A 25,731-nucleotide genomic window follows, 5' to 3' on the forward strand; every position below is an offset into this window, starting at 1 on the left:
GATGTGTTTCTCCGTATAATATTTTCGTTGGCGGACTGCTGTTGCTGCTGCTGTTGGTAAGTTTTTTTTTTTACTTTTTGATATAAAAGTTGTGATGTCATACATCCGGTCTAATCATCGAGTACATACATCATTTGTCAGTTATTATTATGATCGTTATGATTGTTGGAAGGTTGATATTAGCCATAAATATTAATTGAATACGAATTGGTGGTTTCGTTTGAGGTTCTTCGGTTTTGATATGAATGGCCACTGTGTAATTTGAACACAGTATTCTGATAAGGATTCTGTGGTAGTTGACTATATAGCTTGGCTTTATGTAAACAGCAACAGTTTCCATTACATAAATCTACAGTTTATTGTACGTTCGGGAGAAACGATTTGTCATAACATTTTGAATAAATATTTGAGAAGTCATACAGATCCGAGTACATAAAACTCTCGTCTCTGACTGTCTAAACTGTGTGTTGCCAACGAATTCAAGGAATCGATATCGTCTCTAATTGGAAAGAAATAGGCACCGGCGCGTGCAACAATACACAAATGCATTTTGAAAGCATAGAGAAACACATAAAACACTTTTCATCGCATCACCCCTTACATCTCGCAACCTCAATCAATATGCAATACGTTACCATTCATCAAGTCATTCCCCACGGGGTACTTTATCTTTGATTTGCAATGAGACTCAGCCAACGTTTTCACATAACATTTTTCCTACCCATCCTACACCATACCCGGATTTATGGAAAATGGATAACAAACGTGTATGATAGATAGCTCATAAACAGAATTCCAGTTGCCATATGATACACATCTTATATAGAGAGGTATGAAATCCTCTAAAACATATCGAAACAAGAGAAAATTTTCATGTTATGCAGAGACGTTGAGTAGGCATTAATGCCTCTCGTAGTGTAACCATTCACCAAACTCCAAGGGGATCGCTTAGACGATTGTTTTTCCGTTGCACATAGTCACAATAACTAAAAATTATTTTTCATAATAGAAGATGTCTGTTTAGGTTTACATGGGCATATAGAGACATTTACTTATACTTGATGGGGAACACGGGTTTTTAATACCGAACCAGAGACAATATTTATAGAGAAAAGATGCTTTGCCTATTGTCTTTTTGCTATATTTCGAATATCTTTTACATTTGTTGATGTTTATTGGCATAATGGATATAAATCTCTCTCTAGTTGGATATTACCAACGATTTTTTTGTGTGTTTTGTTTTTACTGTTCGAGTTTTTCAACTGACAGAATATTCATATGAGCACAAACACAAGACTTATTATTACGGAAAAAAAGCAGAACTGAAGAGAATAAAAGAAAATGCATTGCAATTGCAGACGTATTATGAAGCCTACGTAAACACGACGCTATGCTACACAGAGCTTAAAATAATTTTTTTCTTCTTCATCTTCTCGTTTTATACTTTCGGTGACAATAAGCTTTGGTGCATTTGATTAATTACTTATCATCATCTCTCATACATCATGCCATATAAAGAGTCGTTTTAGGAATTATTTGTATAAATCCTACGATATACAACCGAAAAAAAAAGTTATTTATGAGAGTGTTGAAGAAAATTGAAAGACAAACGTTGAATAGCACATCTTTTGTGCATTGAAATTGAAAACAAACACACGTTACAATGTGTACACGTTAATGGATTTCGGAATATATATTCATTCGGATATATATGATGGGGGCTACAGCTTAGTATAATATCGTGTTGTTGTTGTTTATTCGTAATAATTGTTGAAGGCAGGTGCATTGTAAACGTAATTTATTCATTCCAATTTATCGACGAATACCACTTTTAATTTACAGTGCTAGGAAGTTGATTGGTTCAAATGTAATCAATTAATAAAGGTCAAAAACGGAGACGATAAGAGGTCTTTGACATTATATATACGAACTTATTCCCAAACTACCCATTAAAACGAAAAGCAATTTCTTCTTCGTTGTATATGGTTCCATCTAGCTTCAAATTCAATTTGTCATACTTCACCCTTTACATAAATCATCGCATTCGAAATGAAACGAACAGCGACATATTCTTCAATAATTTATAATTTAATTTAATTGTTTGGCGTGTCAAGGATCTAGCACCTTGGTTCGTGTATGTGTGGCTGTGTGAGAGACAAACCCTCCAGTAAAATTGATGATTTTTTTTTACATCGTGTGATTTGCTTACTTTTCGTACAATTGATTTTTAGTCGAACAGGCTTTGTTATTAAGCTCGTATGCATATTATGTGATCATACCCTCTTTCTTCCGGAAAGTTTTTTTTGGAGATAGCGAAAAAAAACCGGTTCGTTGATTAATATTGAAAACAGTTTTTTATGAAGCTTTTTTAGTGAACACAGGACATATAAGCCAGATAATGCAAATACAATTATTAATAATAACGTACCAACCCTAGCTCTAATTTTTTGCTGTATGGATAAATCCCCCTAGTCATAGTGTTATACTATACCACAGCGTTACCAGTGGAAATTTTTTCGAAAAAGTCTTACACTGCTAAACTACTACAAACTCGTCTCTTGGCTTGATTAAGATTAAGAAAAATGGACACTTATAACGGACACCCTATAAATATAAATCATTTAACATATGGACCGTTCCAATACATCTACGGAAACGAACTCACTCAAAAAATAATTCATTTTCGAAATATAATAATTTTTTGTCATCTGTCGCTGATGATTGTTCAATGTTCATCGCTAATAAATATTGCTGCTTATAATTGTACACATATAAAGTACAACAGCGCATAAAAACAGTGTGGAAAATTTCGTTAACATTATATTTCACTCCCGCAAAACAAAAACTCTTCGATAATTTATCATATTGGACATAGTCCATGATGTTTTATTATTATATTATGAATGGTTTTATAGACGGAATAATTTTTATAGCCGCCCTTGCGGAGAGTGCGGAGAGAGAGAGAGAGTGTGAGGTTTTAGTTCCTTATTATCCCTTAATCTGATGATACAATATTTCATATTTTTGATGGTCGATGGTAAAAGTTACTTCACTTACGACAGATACATATTATTAGCTGGGTATATGATATGGATCGGCCCTATTTGATTTTGTTTTTATAGCCAGAAGGGTGGGCACAGACCCAACTCTACACAAAGCTGTGTAATCACAATTTGGAGATGTGGCAAAAAAATATATCGATTCATAAACTGGCTTAATGATTAAGTTAATGATAAATTGGCGAATTTATTTTTCTTCGTTGTATTTTTTTTGGTATAAAAATAAAATCCAGAAAAACTATTTGTCGTTTTACAAGATAAAAATTGTATACGCAAAAAAGCAACAACGAAGAGAGTCACAATATTTATGGTCATCAATAACAATAAATAAAATAAGATTAATCGGTTTGAATATCAATTTAATGTTTTTGCATATATTTCTGTGTAAAGAAACGATGAAAATGTTTTTTTTTATTATTTTTTCTGTATAATTGCTAACAATCAATAAAAGTTTTCTCAGCAAGACTGCACACACCTACACATTACCTGTATCTTATATCTCATATTTGATTTTTATACCTAATTTGTTATTGATTTTGCCATTTAGTTGATTCAATATAACGTATAAAAGTGGAACTAATGAGATTAATTTGAACGTTTTTTTTTTCTCGGTCTTGGTGTATTGTGAACGGAATTTTGACCAAAAAAAATTGAATTTAAAAAAAATTGAATTAAAAAAAATCTCTGACAATACCGAGCAATGGGAGATTTTAATGTAAAGTCATAATTTGAACTGTGAAGTCAAGAAGCACAGACATGACTGACAAACCGGTAGTTTTAATTTAAGAATTTACTTTGATTGAATGTGTATTGAATTAGAACTAGTTTTATGAAATAAACATAATTTACGATAGCAATTGAGGTCTTGTCAGAAATTTTATTGTCACTCGGAATATTTGACTAATTTTTTATATAAGAAAATGTCTCGTACGTAACACGATATCGGAACATATTGAAGGAAATATTAAAAAAAAACGATTTTTAGGAATGTGAGAGAACTCGCGCCAACGTCATTAAATATTACACTAACTAGGTAAGTGTCAATCAATTTTTAAGGACGACAAAGACAATGAATTTACCTAAACCTCGTAATAGCATCACAATCGTTAGTAGAAAATTAGATATCATCTTCATCTCAGACCGAAAAAAACAACCCGAGTTCCCTTAATCGTTAAACATGGCTTGTTACCGCTCTTTTACACCAACAAAGCATAATACAAAATTTGTACTATCCCCAAGAGTGGATTGATTGTATAACATACATTGTATATATATAATATAGGCGCACGATTTTGTCACTCTCGTAAAAATAACCGACCACCAACCCCTTTAGAGTTTCACTGGTGCCATCTATTGGCAAATTGCTCTACAACCGAAATAGCGATATGTATAACATGAAACTTGGTATATCGATTCAACCGCTGTGGAATTTCTGCACATTTATCTGAGAGTGGTTGTATACACTACGGGTGTACATATATGTTAAAGCATAATCATACATAATGTATATATATATATAGCGGTAATGACAACATTTTTTGTTGTTGTTGTTGTCATGCTTTCAATATTCATGACGCAATTATATATCGGTATATGCATGAACCGCCATTAATCAATTAAAATTTATCTAAACAAATCATAATTATTATTAGAAACATATTGCGGTTGACGGATTGCAACATTGGAAATTTTTTTAATTTTAATTTTAATTTTTTTCTCATTTCAAATCTATCAGATCTAATAAGTTTGGTTCGGTACAGAATATTAATTAGTTGTAAGCAAATAAGCAAACGGCGATGTAAATCAACGTAATGATTTCAACGATTATTACGAATCATTTCCAGCAAAATTATCAGCTGAATCGTTGGATATAAAATGTAATTGTAAAGGCTAAATGTGATGACCGATGAATAATATTCGCAGAGACATGGAACGAGTCTAAAGTGCGTAGACGTGATGATTTCGTTATATTAAACCATATTAAACATCGAATGTATTAATTAATTAAACGGATTTAAATGAGTGCATATAATTAACAAAACAAGATATTATGAACCGAACAGTTTGTTTAATGAATAATTTGTGCGCACAATTCTAGTTTATTAGATTATAATGTTATGAATGAACGTTTGGTATATAATATCGGTCCCGGTTTTCAAAATAGAAAATAATGATTTTCTTGTTGAGCCAGTGGGGTCTGTTGAATATATATTTATTGAAATTGAACGCAATTATCGCATTAGACAAAATATTATACAAACGTTCGAAAGAAGAAGAGGTGACACGAAACCCGATCCATTTTGACTATTTAAAACAATCAACAACGTTTCCTATAACAGAAAAAGTATTTCAATCTCAGCAATAAACAATTTGCCATTAGTTGTTGCATTGGATCGAATCGTGAATAACTTCCTGAGAACATATTTGTCTTATCAATTAAAATAATAGAAAATTCAGACGAAATAACACCGGTGTCTAATGACAATTAGATGTGAGACAATGTACGAGCATCGTACCATTAGGTCTAGAGACGAAAGAATTATCTATCTAAACAGAAAACTAACAAATGTGGATTGAGTTACACACACGAAAAAAAAAAACTGAATGTGTGTTGTAATGTCGTACAATTAAAATCATAATAATAAATGAGAATGTAATCGACTCTGTAAATATTTAATAATGTTGCATATCGTAAGTGATATGTTGGAAATTTATACAAATTTACATGGACATGTACGTGCATTGTATGTGGTTATAATAGCGAGAGAATGAATGCCATGCACTTTTTTATTATTTGCTGACAGAAACAAATTTTTTTATTTTATTGTCTACTCTGGACTTGGTTGAATTATTGATCTATTTGGAAGATTTATCGATTTTATTGAATGTTTTGTCATGGTAAAATTTGCAAAATGTGCTACTACTTCCCCGTTCTCTTGTGAAGGTTGTTTGGGGTTTTCGATTTCAAATTAAAAGAAAAGGAAAATTTCATAAAAATACAATTCGTTCGACGTTTTCTCAAGTTACATGACAAACAATACAGTGAAATGATTAAAATTTAATCCATCGAAAACGTGTGCCCTATTCGCTTGTGCTAAAGGACACATGAAATTTGCCAATCAAGCAAAATGTGGTCGAAATAAAGCGAGAAAATAAAAATTTCCAAAGAATATTTATATCGAATGCGTGAAATTGATATCAGTTGCATGTGAAGTGCAGTCACAAATATATCATAATAATTACCGTGTACGAATTTACATATTTAACAAATTCAATAATAAACATTTGACCTAAGCAATTTTTGTTTGACTACAATTTCCAGTGTTACTTTTGTTAAGTTTGAATTTAAAAAAATTTCGATATTGTTTTTCGTATACTTTCCTACAAGCCAATTATGTAATTATGGAACGACTTGATATATACTATATTGTCTGTATTGTATGTGAAGTAATTGTATCAATTTTTAATTTGATTATTGCATAAATATATCAAAATACAAACACTACGGATATATAATTGTGTACAAACAATAATTATTGCAGAGTTCTAGATTTTGAATTTTTATTTTTATTTTCGCTTGAAATTATTTTTTTTTTTTTCGTATTTTGTTTAGTTTATATATTGAAAATTGGGTCAAGATTATTGGGTGTTTGGAATTGGTTTTGTTGTTATTTAGCTGGGTAAGAAATGCAAGAAGTTATCCAACAGTTCTGTATGTGGGACACTGGTGTTTTTGTTTTCGTATTAGTTTATCATTTAAATTTGGGTTACAATTCATCATTCGTCATCAACTATTGAGATTTAAGTTGATTTTGAATCATCGATTGAAGGAAAATTGAAACTGGAAGTGATGTTAGTTTCAGACACGACAATATTCATCTGTTTTCTATAACAAAGAGAAGAGACATCAGAACGGAGTTCTCTAAAATAACTAACAAACTTTATGCTAAATTTAATCAAGTGTCTTGTATCAATGACTAGAACAAGAGAATAGCTGAAGTAACAGTAGGAACAGATTTAATGACTCTTCTCTTGCTGACTGTATACTGTAATCTAATAAATAGAGCAGCTCAGCTGTAAATTAGAATAAAAAACTTTTCAAAATGGTACCGATCATTAGCCCCATGTTTCAGCAAAACAAAAAGTTAATTGAAAACATTATTTCACATCAATCTACTAATAAACTCATGAATATCATCAAAAATGCATTAAAAAACTTACATTAACGAATAATGAATTTAAAAAAAAAATACTTGAGAGAGAAGCTTCGTTTAACTGAAAAGTCTATAGACAAGGCACACATTATGTTGTATTATTGATTAGGACAGCTGATAATTAATAACAATTTGCCCATCAAACATAAATTTAATTACGTCTGTTGAAATTGACATTTTCTTTAAATAAAAAAAGTTTTCTTTGTACTATAAACTAAGTTAACGTAAGCGAACGTATTTTATAACACCTGCCTGCATTAATTTAATATTCGTAAATTTACCATTTACCGATGTTAATGTTCGGAAATAATCATAAAAATTGAAACGAATATATCGGACGAGTGTGAGTGGTATGTAAACTCTTAGATTATGTTCGTTGTTATTTTAACCATTGTTGGTTAGTTAATACTTAACCGCGCACTTAACTCTTGTTTTACCATTATATGTTAATCCATCTTCTATCTATAAAAGACCCGGGCAATTTTAACGATATGTTTGAAGTACTTCGTCATTTTACAAAAACATTCCATCAAAATGTGAAATAAATTTCGTTGAACAGAAATGTATTTTTCCGATGAAAAATCGTTATTTTTTTTTTGTGCGGGTCATAATTATACAAAAATATTTTTTTCTCCTCGGTTCGAGCAAACTAAAAAAAAAACTTCAATAAATAATGACATTCAATCATCCAACCGACCAATAATATCCGAAATAATTATTGTGCCAATACGATTTTTTCTTCGTCATTTTTTATTTCTCGATAAACCAAAATTATTTTTGGTAATATCAAACCATAATGATGATGATGATATTTTGATGTTTGAAAAGCTGAATATTTTTTTGTGTGGTTCCGGTACATTAGAAAAATCTATCGCACCGTTACTTGTCGTTCGTTGGTGGAAAAAAGTATTTTGTCATTAAACTATCGATTTCTTTGTCGAATATATTTCGCTCCGAAATTTGGTCGATTAAATTAAATAGAAAAAAATCTTTCTCCGAATTTAGCGACTTAATGATGCGCTCTAATTTTGGTCGAAACAATTGGAGGTTTCTCACCATTTTTTTTGTCTCAATTCCACAAAATCAGAATTTGCAAATTTAGTATAGATGGATCACTTGAAAAACTCTATTTATCAGTCTAAAATAATATTGGAGAATATTAAATCTCGTAGCCTGATTGCTGCACTGCAACAAAACTCTGAGCTATATCTTTAAAACATATAAATATTTCCAGATATCCCTAACGAGAATTTGATTATTTATTAATGACGAGACTGAGAGATTGTTTTTTTCTTTCTTTAAATTCATTTCATTTTCCACAACTGACCATGTTGGTTTATTAAGGTTTTTTTCTTATTCCTCCTCGCTTTCAAGACAAGCCTTACAATATGAAGAAGAAAAAAAAATTGTGGAAGGTATTGAGGAGGATGCGACTTCAATGATGGGCGATTATTATTTATTTATAAAATTAAATATATTAAGCGGCGCGTCGGCTTTATTTTTGATATGATATTGATGTTTTTAGACTTCTTAATATACAACGTCTGAAATAGGAATATAGACGGGAGAGTTGATACATGGAAATTAAGACTTTTTTCTTCAGACTTTGAAATTTGTTTTTTTTTTTCGTCTTTAACTTTTATGATTTGTTGAATTAGTGGTGTGGATATTGTGAATTGTAATTTATCTGCTTTAATAGCACATTTCGTACGCTGATTACTGTGTGTGGTTGGTGGTAATAGACGTCTGATAATTTTTTAATGACTTGTTGGAATCGGTGAAGTTTAAAGATGCATTGCAGCATCAATTGCTGTGAGTTTTATGAGTTTGATTAAGTCAAACATTTTATTGTACAGATTTTTAGAACCGTTTGTTGTCATTAGGAACATTAAACGAAAGTGAAAATAAAATTTCGAATTTTTTTTCGAGGTTTCTCGCCTAAGTCTTTCGATTAAACAATTTTTATTTTTTTGGTCCAAAGACCGATTCCTATCAGATGATTTGGAATTATTATGTCACTAATAACTTAATGTGATGGTTTTTTGCTTACGAACCAACTTTATTCTTATACTTCACGAAATTCAATTCAATTGGACGATATCAATAAAAACAATTTTTTTTTTCATTTGTCACAACACCAAAAAGACACACAAATTCGGAGGTGCAAAAAATTTGTAAAAAAAAATTCTTTGTCGTGAAAACATACCTGTTGCCAAAATTGTGCTAATAAATAAATGCGTTCCTTTTTGAATAACCAATCCATGGATTGTACAGCCGGCAGATCCATATCGGCTGCTCCAGCGCTTTGTGGTAACGTTGGCTGCATTCGGGCCTGTTGTCTGGAGGCAACACCCTCCAATCCAACGAGACCTTGCAGACTTTGTAGTCCACTGAACCCCTCCGAAGAGGGTACGTTCGCTAAATAGGCCGTGATTTAAATTTTAACACAAAACACTTGTTGGAAATATCACACGGTTATGCATTTGGTATTTATTCGAAAAATAGAAATATATTCTTGTTGTCACCGATTGTTTTCTTCGTTTAGATTTGTTTGAGTGCAAGTTTGATTCGGTCACAAACACAGATTTTCTTTTTCGGTTCACTTAGACTTGGTCTATGAAGTTTATTTTTAGTTTTTTTTTTTAATTTCTTCAAAAATAAACTTTCTGAAATCTTTTGAATGCCGAAACGTCACTATTTGATCATTGCTTTGTTTTCTACTTTGTTTTTATTGTTTTTCCCTTTCAATGTCAAAACACTTGTCATCATCATAAACTCGAATGGTATTTGGTATGTAATAGAGTACACAACATTTTCGTTTTTCTCTTTCAAATTCAAAATCACCATACTTCGATCATAACAATTTTCTTCGTATTCACTGTTTAGCCACACAAATTTTCTTCAAAAATTTTAATTTTTAATTCAACTTGTCAAGTCTCGCCAATCTCGATATAGAATGAGTGTCACAGTGTATCACTATTTGCACTTGTTCTATTACTTCAAAATTGAGAGTATTTTCTGTTTCTTTTTGAAAATATTGTTCAAAAAGTCAAAAATAAACAAACAAAAGAACTCAAATCCACCACGAAAGGAAAACGAAATTATCTTCCCTCAGAGTCCATGTATTCTTTGCAAAATCATCAAAATTTGAATCTTTAAATTCAATTTCATATAATTTCCGATATTCAATTAGGAATAGTACGACATTTAATGAGAAAAAAATCACACGGTCAATGTACGTATTGTGTCGTAGACGTCAAGTGACTAAATGATATACAAACGGTATTGAATGTGCGGACTATCCGTATCCGATACAATATACAAAAAAAACCACGATGTAGTCTGGCATATAACCAGCCGTTGACTGATTCTACTCAGCAATTCGCTCTCTCATTGAGCGCCACTGCACAATAATACCACACAAATACAATACCATCATAAATGCTACACGGTAAAATCGGAATATCGGTTCATAAGAGATATGCGCTCACACCGTTCGTTGTTCGGGTTTTTTTTTTCTTCTATACGACAAATACAATATACGTACATGTAAACGTATATTTATGGGACGGGTATCGTTCGGATTGCTTCTTTGGAAAATATAATATCGGCTCTGAATAAGAATATCAACATAACCATATAAATACACATATTTCCTGTATTTGTGTTTATTCATTTTGTAATTGTATTGATATCTATTGCTATCCTATTTCAACAATAATTATTGGCTCCGCCCGTTTATTGTGTGCGGCCTAGTGTATGTACTTCCAAAGAATGTACGTCATCTCATCTCTTTTTTTGAGGTTCTTTCCGTTCTTTAAAGATTTTTGCCCAATGGAAAGGACTTTGAGAAATTCCTTTTTTTTTCACGTTTTACTTCTGTTTTGTGAAATCAACGCAAATTCTGATGCGCATCGACTAATGTCATATATTTTATAATAGGAGAGGATTTTTTATCCTTTCTTTCGAACGACGTTTATGATACCTACCCGATTGTAAGGTGTTTAATGTGTTATTGAGATGGTTTTGTTTTGTTTTTGTGTGTGCAGTATTGGTAATAATTTTATTGGCAACATTTTTTTGTTGGTTTGTTGGGAAAGAACAGTAAATTGGTTGACATTTTGATATGGAAATTGGTTGGCTAATTTATTCGGAAAGTATGTCCTAATTGGATTTTTACGGACAAATTCTAAATTATAAGAAATATCGATGAATTGTGCTGCGACGAATACTATGAATTGGAATGAGAATTGGGCAACATTCACCTATGGGTTTTAATAGAAATATTTTTTTTTTAATGAATTCGTCTTCCAGACATAATCTATAAATGGTCATAAAAATTGCATTAAAAATTCAATCTAAATTTCTTCCATTCTTTTCTCAATGATATATCCCATGATCGAAACCAAAACATTACTGTATTTTGTATCCAAAGATATTTTCACATCCCGTCTAATACAAAACTCTACATCCACATTCACAGATCTCTGTCTCACTTTAATCCTTACGAGAAAAAAATCCCTCCTTTTTTAAGTGTGCATAACATCAGATCTATGTCTGTTTTTACTACATAAAATTTCATTCACACACTAAGACGGATTACGTATCCTTTAAAAATACGTATACACGTGCACACACACATATTCAGACCCACAGCGCCAGATCTAATATTGCTATCGGGTTCGATATATGAAAACACATGTATAACGGGGTACAGAACGTCTATCATGGCATGTCCTTTTTATATGCACCAAATCTATATATAGATCTACATTAAATCAAGTTTTGTTTCTTTTGTTGCCATTTTTTTTATGTATTGTCTCAGTGTATATAGCAAACGGTACCACCGATTCCAACCCAATGTACATTACACAAACTTTCTATATAATTTTCCTTCATCCCGGAGAGAAATGATATCTTTTTGGTTCAGAATCAAATATCATTTAAAAATGGAATTTTTCGTTTCGAGCTTTTTGCTACACTTTTCTTTCTATATGGCCATGTCGGGCTGTATGTGGATAAGCTCTAGGTATGGAATATGCCATGATTTTCGAATGGCAATAGCAGTATTTTATATATTATTATGTGTACAGAGTACATGTTCAAGATGGAATTGGGTGTTGGGTGATTCGAGCGGGTGATTCCTGTAGTTTTCTGGGATTCTCTCGTAATGGTCATGAAATGTTTTTCTTCGGTGGCGATGATGATGCTTTATTTAAATAATTGCATCAAATTTTCGTATGGAAAAATCTTTTGTCTGGATCTGGTGCGGTTTTCGTATTACTATTTTATTGGTGTAACAAAGAAGGTTGATGGAGAGAAGAAAAACAAAAAGTCTTTTTGGTAAATAATTGAGAGTTAACGGATGATTCGAATTACACGTTTGGTTTACCATTTCATATAAGGGAAAGGCTTGTGTCCCTGAATAGCAATTACAAAGAGAATTTATTGACCAAATCGAAGACAAAAACACAACCCACAATGTTGCCCTTTTTTAACATTTGAAGTACTTGATTTTTGCATTTATGAGTTTATATTTGAACGGGAAGTGTGAAATTAATTTGCCTGCGCAACAGCCGCCCTTTAGAACTTTTATTTCTAACCAAAGTCTTTGGTTTGTATTTCGATGATTGCATTTATCTGTTTTGGCAGACCAGTGAGGGAGACGGTAAGAGTAGATGAAACCTTTTTTACACGGAATTAGTTATGAATTTGTAAAAAGTTGGTGTGCCAAGTAGAAGCAGTAGCCCCAGCAACCATGACGAGTAGTAGTAAGTGCTCTAATAACTCGAATGTGATGAACCTTTTTTGGGTTAAAAGTTTCTCCCTGGATTATAGCCAGAATCCCTAAATTGACTCTGAAATTTAATCAGACAGATTTTTTGGAACTGAAAAGAAATTACCTTCTGCCTTTTGTAGCACAGAAACAAATTGAAACAATTGATAAATTGAAAACTTCGTTCTAATAGCTCCCATAAATGAAATAATGCAACAAGTTGTGCATGCCAGCTCCGAATGTGAACCTGTCAAGTGATGTCAACCGATGCTTCTCTACCAATCTTTTTTTGATTCAGCAAATATAATGAGAAATGACAATACAATCAACATTTTACCATGAAATCGTGCACATCGAATTCATGTTTCATCTTTTGCTAAAATTGTAAAGTTTTATTACTCTCGTCAGCATTATGTCTGTAGATAAAAGAAACCCCGAACTTTCGTGATATTAAACTGAAACAATGAAATTTAATCTGAAACGTCTGTAGATCCACAGACTATGGAGAGAAATACCTGGATGCTAATAATATTGAAACCTACTAAAAATATATTGAGCAAGTCTGCACATTTGAATTTGTAATATGACAAAAGAAATGTAGCATTTCTCACTCGTTTAAAGTAACAAATTTTACGAAGAATCGTACAATATCCCAGAGCTCAAAAGTTTCATTTTCCAGCTAAAAAAAAATTATCCTTCACATGAGAGCACTATAACAAACCGAAAAGATATTTTACCATATCATCAAAGACATTCAGATTTTATTCCTATCTATATTGTACACGAACCCGTGTACATATATCTATATAGAGTGCTCTATGCTGCCACATTACAGAGTATAAAAATATACAAAGTAATTAAATATTTCATTAAAATTATTGTAATTCGCATATTATGTGAAATATTAATAAAATGGATGTAACATATAAGTATATATGGAAAATGAAAAATAAAATGGAAAAAAAAATTTGATATTTTATTTGCAAGATTAAATACTCTCATTTGAATATTGTAATCAGAAACGTGATATGTTTTAAAGACATGATACGAATAAAATATTTTCTAATAAAAACGTCTCTCACTGATGCGTTATATGAGATGATATTTTATTTTATTTTTTTTTCTGCTATTCTCGTTCGCTGTTATGTACGTACAGAAATATTAGTATGGTATTTGGAACACGAGGAATATCAAACGAAAGGAACCGACATATTTTTATGGAACGATTTCGATGTTTTATTGTTAGCCGTTATCTATACACTGCGCCAAGGATATAATTTCTAAAAAAAAATCACAGCGCTTTTGTAATACACTCCTCCAATTTGTGCAACTCCTAGTGATAAATCCTTTTTTTTTGCTTCCTCAAATAATTCAAAATTCCAGACTTGAAAACTGCTAATTAACAATTTTTTTTGCAGATCGCTTATTCATAGTCCGTTTTGCTGTGATTAATTAATTATTAAATCATTTAAATTCTTTTTATAACAACCGTTCGGTCGTCTCGTCTCACATTGTTGAAAAAAAATGTAATAATTTTGCAATTAAGATTGGCAAATAGAAATGTTTTTCCCCAGTTTTGATATTTACTTTTTTCTCTCGTGCTACAATTTTCGTTGGTTGCAATGAGAGTGACAATTGATTCAACAATCAATTTTATAACATCAAAAGATAATGTCCAGAGCGTCTTATACGTCAAGCTTTTCATTAAAGTTTTTCAATTTCCGTTGATTGATGGGTACATCCATTGTCAAAATTTTTATTTTTCCAGATTGCAGCTGAATATAATCGTTTGACATTATCTGATGTTGATAATTATACTGAGTGATTCTAGTGAAAAGAACTCCAGAAATCGGAATGTTTCAATTGAATCGTATGACCTCAGCCTGGTTTATGCTGCAGAGTTAGAATAGTTCAATCGTTTTAATTTCACCCAAACCTTATTGGTTAAGGATTCCTAAATCTTTGATTGACTATTGCTAATAGTAGTTTCCTTACCGCAAAGTTAATGAAGAGTATTGCGTAGATTGAATGATGAAATTTACCAAAGTACAGAAAGAGCCAAAAACATTCGCTGCCAACTACTACAAAATCTATCAATCTTCTTTTTGGTATCCTTCTATAGACGGTATTGATATGTTAATAACCTAATCGTCGCTTCTACTACTACTTTTGATCCGATTGTTTTCAACAGATTGAAGAAAATCTTTTACTTCAATTGTTTTACCGTACTTTTTCTATATAAAACCAAAACAGTCAAATCGCAACAGTTATTTTGTTGTCCTTTTCGATAACAGATGATATAGTCGTGGACTTTGGCAGGTATTGGAAATTTCGACATCTACGATTAAAAGACTTCTTAAAAGACTAGGACTTGCGTCCCATACAATTTAATTTTATTGAATACAAATGTTCCTTACATGTATACCGAATTTACAGGCATAAACTGCACTGTATAAATCTATGATGATGGTTGTAATATTTCACTAAGATTGAGATGGTTTCTTTCTGACTCAAGTCTATTAATTGGTTAATAATTATTTGGCAAACAATAATTTTTGTTGTGCAAATATGTCTAATACCAGGGTTTATCGATGCATTAGCTTCGTGAGCTCATAGTATAATATGTACATTATCTCAATATATACTTTACCTACACAGTCTTGTATCGAAATCTTGTTGAACATAACAAAATTCATGTTCATTGTATATAATATTCAATGAAGCTATTGTGCTGTCGTAAGTTGACGAACACTCGTACTAAGCATATAAATAACCTCCCCTGTTCATCGTATACTCAAATGCATACTGTTTACAGCTGAAAATTATGAAAAAACCATTTCTCCACCGGCAATACTACTCGGAATACATAGAAAATATTGTTGTGTGATATATATTTGCATGCTCTGTTGAAAGAGAGAATCAGGGGAAACGCATGAGCAATGTGGTTCACTTGCTGCCTTTGTAAAATTTTCCTTCAATGAGTTGTAGAAAATTGTAAGAAAATGGAAAATAAGAAAATTGGTTGGAGAAATTGAAAGGAATAATTATTATATTGGGCATAGGTGGAATAGGGTGACACTCAGGTAAGAAAAGTCACTTATAAGATTGCTGTCGCAACACGAAATATGAGTTGTGATGGTGATGTTCCAAAAGATTTGAGCTTTAGAGGCAGACGGAGGCCTCCATTATAAACGTTTGTTTTACAAGATTTCCAAAAGTTTTAGTTATACGCCAATATAACCCGGCGGTTTGCTATTTTTTTTGTGTTTTAACCACTTTCAAGTAGAAAATCTTAAACTTACTGACTGTCTTCACCTACTACTAAGTACAATACTCATCTTCTTTCCGCTCAACATTTAACATTTATTAGGTATAAGATGTTAAAACGAGATATTACATCTGTAAACTGCACCGACTTTAGATTGCAAAGTATCGAAAGATTCATCTAAATTAAACTTTTTTTCAAATATAACCTTCATGTGTTAGCAGACGTCGAAAATTACGATGTTCTCTGCTTAGACTGGTCTTATGTCCTAAAACTTGTGTCAAAACAAATGAAGTAATAGATTTTGTCGAACACGCTTTCATTAAAAGAAGTAAGGTTGCCGTCTGTAAACGGGTATATTGCAACAAATGACTGATTTTGAACCATCGACAAATGAATAAAGAAAAAAAATGATTCAAATCCTCATGAAAAGTCATGCGTGGCATTAGCATTCTTCAAATTAAATTTCTCCTATACAATCAAATGCCTGTTTTGTTTACCCATTTCCAAACAGTGCATAAATTGATCCTCTTCAATACCCATCGAATGAATTCCATACAAAGGCGAAAATATTCTCCGATTTCAAAACATTCAAACCTCGCTTCCCAAAAAAACCATCTACACAATAAATTTATAATTAAAATTCAACGCATAATTTTCCTACAGTTTGAGCAATTGTGCACACAAAACATTAATTTCTTGAACGAACAATCGGTAGTCGAGAGTGTGTGTATTCGACACACAAAAAAAAGTATCCTTTTCCCATTTCGTCTATGTCTCACGGCAATAAATTAGATTTTTTTTTAACAATTGATTATTTGTTCCCTTTTCCTTTTTTGATATAATACACCTTTGTCATATGGTATGCAAATTGGTTTTGATCAAACTTTTTTTTCTCTTCTTCTGCATATCTCCACCGAATCCTTTCTAAAAAATTTTAATATTCCTACCAATTCTAATAAATAAAATTTTTCTTTCGATTGCTATAAGCTTCACGGCATAAATAACATCATCAAACGTCGTACACGATGGGTTATACCTGTGTGTAATATTATACGCAAATGAAAAGGATGATATGCAAATTCGAGTTCGGAAATATAGTTTCTCATGCCGATTGAATAATTTTTTTTTCTTCTTATTAAGTTTTTGTGTTATTATACAGCACACACAGATGAAGGACATGTGCTTGTTCGCGTCGCATTGTGTGCTATAGATTTGATCGAAGGATTACTTTTTGATATCTTTGATATTTGAATGGAGACGATGATGTTGAATCAAAAGATGTTTTTGGTGTGGAATTTTTCATCGGTTTAAATACATTTAATGGCGATGTGAATTTGGGGACGGATGGAATCATCCGCTTGATTAATAAGTTTATTGAAAAGAAAAGTATTGAAGGGTTGGTGTAGACAACGGTGCAATGAGAACAAAAACTCGGTAGGATAGTAATTATGGATGTATGCCATCACTGCAGAGATTTTATCTGTTCCTTAATGCTTATGATTTGGAAAAAAGAATTTTGAAGTAAATACTTCTGCAAAGGATTTTTGTCTGACATGGTTCATTTTTTCACAGCTCTGACAGGATCAAAAAACTCAAGAGTTTTGACCGTCATTGGGTCAAGGACAGGGCCTATTTTTAGGAATTTAAATCCAATAAAATTTCTAAAAATTAATAAAAAGGCCCAACAAATTCATTCCTATTGAATCACAAAACAACTGTACTCAGAGTAGAAGACAATGTGGCACACTGATATTCAACCTTCTTTTTATCACCGATTTGATTTTTTGAATTTGTAATGAATCATAAACCTTACTGACATATTCCTGGCCAAGAGATTCTTTAAATCGATATTTCACTATGAAGCCATGATGGCTCATTTTTGAACAAATGGAGAAAAATGTAGACCACGACCAGATCTACATTTTTCTCCATTCGACCAAAAATGAGTCATCATGGCTTCATGGTGAAAAATCGATTTAAAGAATCTCTTGGCCAGGAATATGTCAGTAAGGTTTATGATTCATTACAAATTCAAAAAATCCAATCGGTGATAAAAAGAAGGTTGAATATCAGTGTGCCACATTGTCTTCTACTCTGAGTTCTTTCTATGCAAATCATCTGACTGTGGATTAGAAATTTGTTTCTTGACTACATGGACGTTTGTAGCTTGCGTTGAAGCCAAGGCCTATAATAAGCAAGTCCGTACAACATTTTTTGAGCATATAACACCTTTGACTTAGTAAGTTTCAAACAGACCTCTCGTGGATCCAATTTATTTGACCTGAATGATTTCAGTGCATAATCCACTTGGATCTGATATGTCAAATAATTTTGGTTTTTCTACTTGCGTCGGAAACCAACCAATCATCCACCAAGGTTTTACTGAAAAGAAATTGTAATGGTAGTAGCACGACAGGGAAATTGTATCAAATTATCACCAAGTGCATTGTTTAAATAATAAAAATTCAACGAAAACCATAATTTAAATTTAAAATTGTACCCGAAATTTTAAAAATCGTGTCAATTGAGCCATAAAAATAAAAACAAATAATAGCAAATATAATAATAAAAAAACTCGAAACTTGAAACAAAAAAGCGAACATACAAAAAATAAATTTTGTCGAAACAAATTAATAAATTTTATTTAAAATTATGTCGTTACCATTACCATAATGTTTTAACGAACACAGAATTTTTAATTAAACAAACATTTTATGAGCAATAAATAATTGTGATTATTCGGTTTAATAATGAGTGTACGGAAAACTATACGAATGTAAGTGAAATTGCAAATTTCCAGATTTGTTTTTTATATAAAAATGCGAAAAAAAAAGTTAAAAAGTTTCTCTACATGCAGTATAAAGGGTTAACCGTATTTTTTAACAACAAAAGCGCATAATTAGATGGACGTTAATTGGATAGTTAATGCCAGTACATACGTTGCCCGAAATGTTTAAAAAACTTTATCAGCGAAGTGAATAGACCAAGAGCAGTTCCTCATAAGATCACTATTTGAAACCTTTGACATATTGTTAAATTAACCGATGCGAAAAACATTTGTTTGACTAGTTTTTTTTCAGCGTTAGGAGGAGGATCCTCATTTGATAACTATAAAATTCAAAACTCTGACCTGTCAACAAAAAATTTCATTTGTCAATTTTATTCTTTATCTGGATTCAATACCATCATTTCGACACCACTTTCGATTTTCTAAAACGGGCGACGTTAGGACCCTCCTTAAACTCTCAGAAATGAAATTTGTCGAAGAACTGATTTTCGTATCAGTGGTCATATTGTTACATACGCCATTTATTTCATGCCTCGTGCAGGCGTGATATGCATGTAGGCTCTTGGACAATAACGTAAATTCGCAGATATGAAATTGAGGCGCAGAAATTGGAAAAAATTCTGTAAAATCCCGTGAAGAATAAGGTTCATTGTTCAATGTTCATGTTCCCTGCACTACACTTGTAGGATGTTATTATGAAAATATTACGTTTGAAGAAGCGTGGAAGCGAAAAACTAACTTAATTAATAACTTTTTCAACATTCATTTTGTCCTCGATGAATTTTAGTAACTAATTAGCAAAGCACTTCTAAAGCGGTTAGTCATCTGCTATCGACAACGACATTAATTTCAGTAACTAATTAGTAAAGCACTTATAAAACGGTTCGTCATCTGCTAACGACAACGATGACACGAATAAGCGATGAGTCCTGGCTATGGTTCTCTTATGTAGCGAAATGTATGATAAAAATATTGAAGTAATAGATTTTGTATGCTAATTTTGCTTCTTCGCCGTTGGATATAGTTAATTGGTGGGTTTTTCGATTTTTCGATATTCTTGTCGTTTCTACAGAGTTCAGTTGTTTGTTAAATTTTTTTTTTTAAAACGTAATCTTCATTCATTTCGACAAAAAAGTCTATATAAGAGAAGATTGGCTGCAGCGTCTGTAACTTATTGCATAATGTTCCATGTGTTTGTTGTTGATAACAAATGAGAGTGAGATAGTTGAATATTTTGTATGTATTTCTAACATCATAATTAATTAAAATATTTCATAACAAGAAACAAGGATATCTATAGCAGATATAATCAGCCTTTCTCAACAATTTTCCAAGAACCTAATCTTGGTACTTCTTTGACAACCTTGGATAACATTACTGCTCTGAAAAATTATATCGGAAATTTACAATTAATTGCTGAAAATAAATCAAAAAGTTATTTAAATTCAAATGTCAGTCAATTTCTATTACTTCTCAATATGTATGCACATTCGAAATTATGCTACTCCCATATATGGTTTACCCGTTACTGTATTCGAATGGAATTTTATATATTCATAAAAAAGGAAACTCTGTGTAGGAAAATAAATCACAAACAAGAAAAATGATATAATTTGACGTATATAAATTGAAAACACTCTGATCTCAAATACACCATCATAAATAACATTTTAAAATATTTATTTCATATGCAAAATAACAAACAACCCCGGCCAAAAGTAACGTTTCGTATTATTATAGAACTAGAAAAATACACCGTGTGTTCACTGCATTTATATCATACATATAATATTGGCAACCCCATCATCCAAACGGCACACCATATACATTTCCATTCACCGATCTAATATTACAAAATAAAAAAAGTTCACATTAACGATGCATATTAAAATTGACATCAATTGTAAATCTTTAACACACAAAATGTACATTTGAACGATGCAAATGATACCATAATGACACTCAAGTGACGATTTTTTGATGATCGATTTTCTATTCATTTGAAAATTGCATTCAAAAAACCATCATCATCCAATTCATTCAGAAACGATTTCTGTTTGTGTATTTTTTAATCCCTCAATGAGTTTCGGGTGCCGATTTGCAACTAAATTGTCGGTTTTATAAAATCTGCATTAGCTCTATTGTGTATAAAATTTTTGCTTTCGGTTTACAATACCAGAAACATGCACAGTGAAAAAGTAACGGAGGGTTGCACTTTCACTTTCCCAATCGGGATACAACAAAAAAGGTGACTGAATGCTGAGCTCGCAAAGGCTAAAATGTTTGTTTATTGTTGTCTATGTCGAGAGTGCATCAGGTAGATAAATGCTATTATTGCAAATTGCAACCGAAAATCCATTCAAAGTCGAGAATTAAATGCAGAAAGGAAAATTGGCATTGTGCTGGCATTTAAACCCCCGTTCCGAGAAAGTATTGAAGTAATTTATTCGGGATGCATTAAAAATCAACCTGTTTGCACATTGCAAATGCAGAAATATTTGTGGAAACTGAGAATTTGTGATTAGATAACAGAATTATGCAACTACTTTGTCGTTCCGATGATGGGAGGTTTGTAATAGAGCCGAGACATGGTGGCGTTAATATCTCTTTTCATTTTTCAAGTATAGATCCGTTATGAGCGCAGTTTTAAGAGCGCGTACAGGAACGATATTTTGACCGTAAGCCATAAGTCAAATATCATTTAGATTTAACTGAATCAGGGTTTTTAAGTTTTTGTACGCTAGTTGTCTTGTTGAAAGTGTCGATATGTTTGAACTGGCGAAAAATTTAAATTTCACACCCAAGGAGAAACGTCGAGACAAACTATGGTAATAGTAATACATAAATGTGTTCATTGAAAACGGTTCCACCTAGAATCATATGTTGGACTCCCAATTTGTACTGTCGGCCAAAAACTGTACCAGAAATTTTGAAGCCGTATATCACTGCATGTTTAAAGTAATGAAGTAAAAGATTTCTTATCAATCTCTTGAATCTTGCCAGATCGAAAGAAGTTATACAACCGATAATAACACTTGTGATTTGCCTGAAAGGTCATCAAGGTTTTCACGTAATAACAAACAAATAAAATGCGCTCACTGCCCTTGAAAAATGTCTGGGAAAAAAATAAAATTTTATGGCTTCGCTTAATATGGCCGTAATGACCGACAGTTAGATATTATTCCTATAAACAACGTAAAATTTTGTAAACATCTTTTTTTTACCAGAACCACATATAGCACGCAATTTCGGAAATATAATATCAAAATGTAAGTTTTCTTGTTCACTCACTTAAATTAAATTAAAAAAATTTATTAATAAGAAAAAAAGACAACCTAAGTTAATAACTGAAGTTTTAGTTACATAACAATGGCAGCGGACAAATCGTAAAAAATTTCTCCGAAATTCAAAATTAACAAAAGTCATAATTTTCTTAAATCAGTGACAAAAAGTAAAACTTTCGTTGCCTCTGACTGAGAGATAGTCTTTTACTTGTTCGCGGGTCGAAAATCGTTCGTTTTTTCGAAATTTGTGAATTTTCGACGGCATTAACACGTAAAACTCGTTATAAAAGTGAAAATTCATGTTCTGCTTCGCCTCGGATCAACGAAATTTATACTAAAATGGAAGTTTATATAAAACTGAATTAACTATTAAATAACTAGGGATAAAAGTAGAGTTTTCATGTGAATATTGTAGATCCGAGGCGAAGCCGAGGTTAGTAAACACCCGAAACTGTGACTTTTTATATATCTATTGACTAAAAATACATGTATCCCTCAGCAGCATAAATAACTAATTATTGTAAGTATACTCAGAAAAAAACTATGAAATAAATAAAAAATAATAATTAAATTCAGCGGACATCCAATTCACATATGTAGAATAAAATTTAATTCAAAAATTGCTTAATCGTACAAGATATAATAGTAAATAATACGCAAAGATTTAATTTATTTTTTTCTTTTAGTTTTTACAATAATAAAACACATTAATTAGTTGATTTTAAGTACATTTTTTACTACTTTTCCGGTACGTCTGTGTGTTTTTATATTTTTTGTATATATTTTATGCGTATCGTCACAGAACTTACTCGCTACATGCATTTTATTTGCTCGTATATTTTCCGAAAAAAACAAGTTTTAAAAAACAACAAACAACAGTTAGACAAATTCAAATAGCGAACCGACAGAAACATTTATTTACAAATTCTACACTCGTTCGCAATAGTCTTTAGTTTCCGTGTCTGTGAAAAGAATTAAAATTTTATCATTCCATTTCATACTCAAATAGTCACAAAATTTAACTGCAAAATCAATTCTGAAATCGATAATTAATGGTGAACAAGGACTTTTTTCCATGCACCTATACACATCATGGAGAGAAGAAGAATTCATTCAAGCGGATTAAATTAATATTAACGGATTTTGTAATCATTCTGTTCGTATCGACTAAAATTACATTGAATTTGCATTTGAAATCTAAATACATAAGCTTCGATTCATCGTAAATCAATTTGAACGTGAACATGATTGATGACATGAATCACGATTTGCACAGTTGTGAGCATGAGCATAATCTGGCAACGTTTTGAATGAAAAGACACGAATTGACAGAGGTTTCGTCTTTCAAGGATATTCAAATCTGCTAGAAATTTGATAAATCTAACACAACTCATAAAAAGTTACCAAAAGCCTAAAAAATTCCATACAGTCCCCAGGGCCGCATTTTGAGTCACCTAAGGGATGTACGCATGGCATTTAACGATGGGTGTCCCATGTTCAAAAATTAGATAAAATGAAAGAAATCGGCCAGTAAAGTTTTTCAAAGAGTTGATCATTCTGAAAACTACCACTGCGATTGTAACCACTGTGACGCTGTTTTGTATGAATTCTACGAATTCTAAATATCGGCAAAGCCTTGACGAGTGAAACTAACTTGATAACATTCCTCTACTATCAAGCTTATCGGAAAAGAACGATAAGTCTAATACTTCCATTGTTTAACCTGCTTGCAGACCAGTATTATCGGGTCTATTACTTCCATCTATCAAAATATGTTCAATCAGTTGATTTCAAATCTTGTCCTTCAATTTTTTAACATGCATTTTACTATATGAAAGACCATATTACACAGAGCTTGTCATTATTATCATCGTCGTTGTCGCTAGCAGATGACTAACCGTCTATCCAATGATATTGGTGTACCTTTAAATATCATTTTCATCAATTTCGTTTTTCTTCCAAATATTCGTTTTCTACAAAGGGATCAAAAGATGAAAGATACTGATTAAACACAACGTTCAACATCGACAAAGACGAAAGCTGCAACAAACGTTCAATCATATGCAAACCTTGTAACCTTCAAATGTAATTAATTCCAGAAAAAAAAGTATTAAAATCGAAATGTGATCATATTGTGGTCTTATGTAGGTTCTGTACTCCTATCAATTGAACAAAAAGGGTTGATGACATGTGATAGAAAACTAAAAGCGAAAAAAATAATCGACCAAAAGAAAATCCATACTTGAAATGTACGGCATAAATGCCATCAGGTCTATAAGAATAACAAAAAGAAAAAAAAAAGATTTTTTTAATATCTACAAAGGGTGCATACGTTTTTCACTCCGCACACACATATCGTCAAAGTGCTTGCATAATTTATTTAAAAAGAAACCAAGAACTAGATCTCTTTTGGATATATGCAAATTAGTTCGACGGACAGCTGGGGTTGTGTGTGATATATGAAATGGATTTTTTTTTTAAGAAACATAGTTTCTCGTTTATTTGTTACAGTTTGAATTAAATATACGAGACATTGAATATAATCAATTGTTTACTAAGATTTATTATTGATGGTTGTTTTGAACCGATTCTATGTGAGCCGATCCGCATTATGTCTTATAACTCTTTAGAGTTGGAGAACCTTTTTGGAATTTTTAATGATGAGAAAATTGTCGAGTAATTGGTAATGGAAATTTAACAGATACGATTCGGTATGGATTCGTCTTGCATTGGCGAAATAGAATCAGATATCATATCGATGAAATCTATCATATATATCGGTGTGAAGAGTCCGATACGTTCACACAATTTCCTTTCTGCAGAGAATCAGAACAATCTCGTAAAACTTGAACTTGATTACATGTTTGATTTATCGAAGTGCAGATAAAATATCTGAAGAAATTTCATTCTCAAAGACATAAGCTTTAGCCACACGAAACGTATACGCAAAACCCAACCAACCAAATCAAATGAAATATTATCAAAGAACCACGCAAGCATACCATTGGGATTTATCCCATATCATGTAATAGCAAAATAATTTTCTTTTCTTCTGCTTCTTTTTTTTGAAAATCCATTTATAAGACAACAAAATAGAACAAAACAAAACAATATTCTTCCATTATCCTCCCGACAAAACAGTTCCCAGACACTTTTTATAATTAATTATTAATTTATTCTCGTTTAAAACATAATCTAAAATACAAAAACAATAATGCTAAACATCAATAATTATGCAAATCATATTCAATATTCCTTAAGTTTGATTTACTTTGTTCATGCAACCGAGCATGCAATATCGCTCAGCGTCAGTTCTCAATGTCTTGTTTGAAAACGTATAAT

At 31.6% G+C, this 25,731-nt stretch overlaps 1 protein-coding gene across 5 annotated transcripts in view; it reads right to left on the reverse strand.

The window, feature by feature from the left end:
* LOC119077633 (homeobox protein cut) overlaps nucleotides 1–10,643 on the reverse strand; it is a 121,688-nt gene extending 111,045 nt beyond the window's left edge. For 4 of the 5 annotated variants that reach the window (XM_037184847.1, XM_037184848.1, XM_037184849.1 and 1 more), the window contains exon 1: nucleotides 9,480–10,643. In XM_037184847.1, coding sequence (XP_037040742.1) covers nucleotides 9,480–9,599 — 120 coding nt within the window. In that variant the 5' untranslated portion in view covers nucleotides 9,600–10,643. The remainder of the gene's footprint in view (nucleotides 1–9,479) is intronic. The other variant, XM_037184851.1, reaches the window with a different exon arrangement.
* Between the last annotated feature and the right edge of the window lie 15,088 nt (nucleotides 10,644–25,731).

This window comes from Bradysia coprophila, unplaced genomic scaffold (genome assembly GCF_014529535.1).
Source record: "Bradysia coprophila strain Holo2 unplaced genomic scaffold, BU_Bcop_v1 contig_24, whole genome shotgun sequence".
In the NCBI taxonomy this organism is placed as follows: domain Eukaryota; kingdom Metazoa; phylum Arthropoda; class Insecta; order Diptera; family Sciaridae; genus Bradysia; species Bradysia coprophila.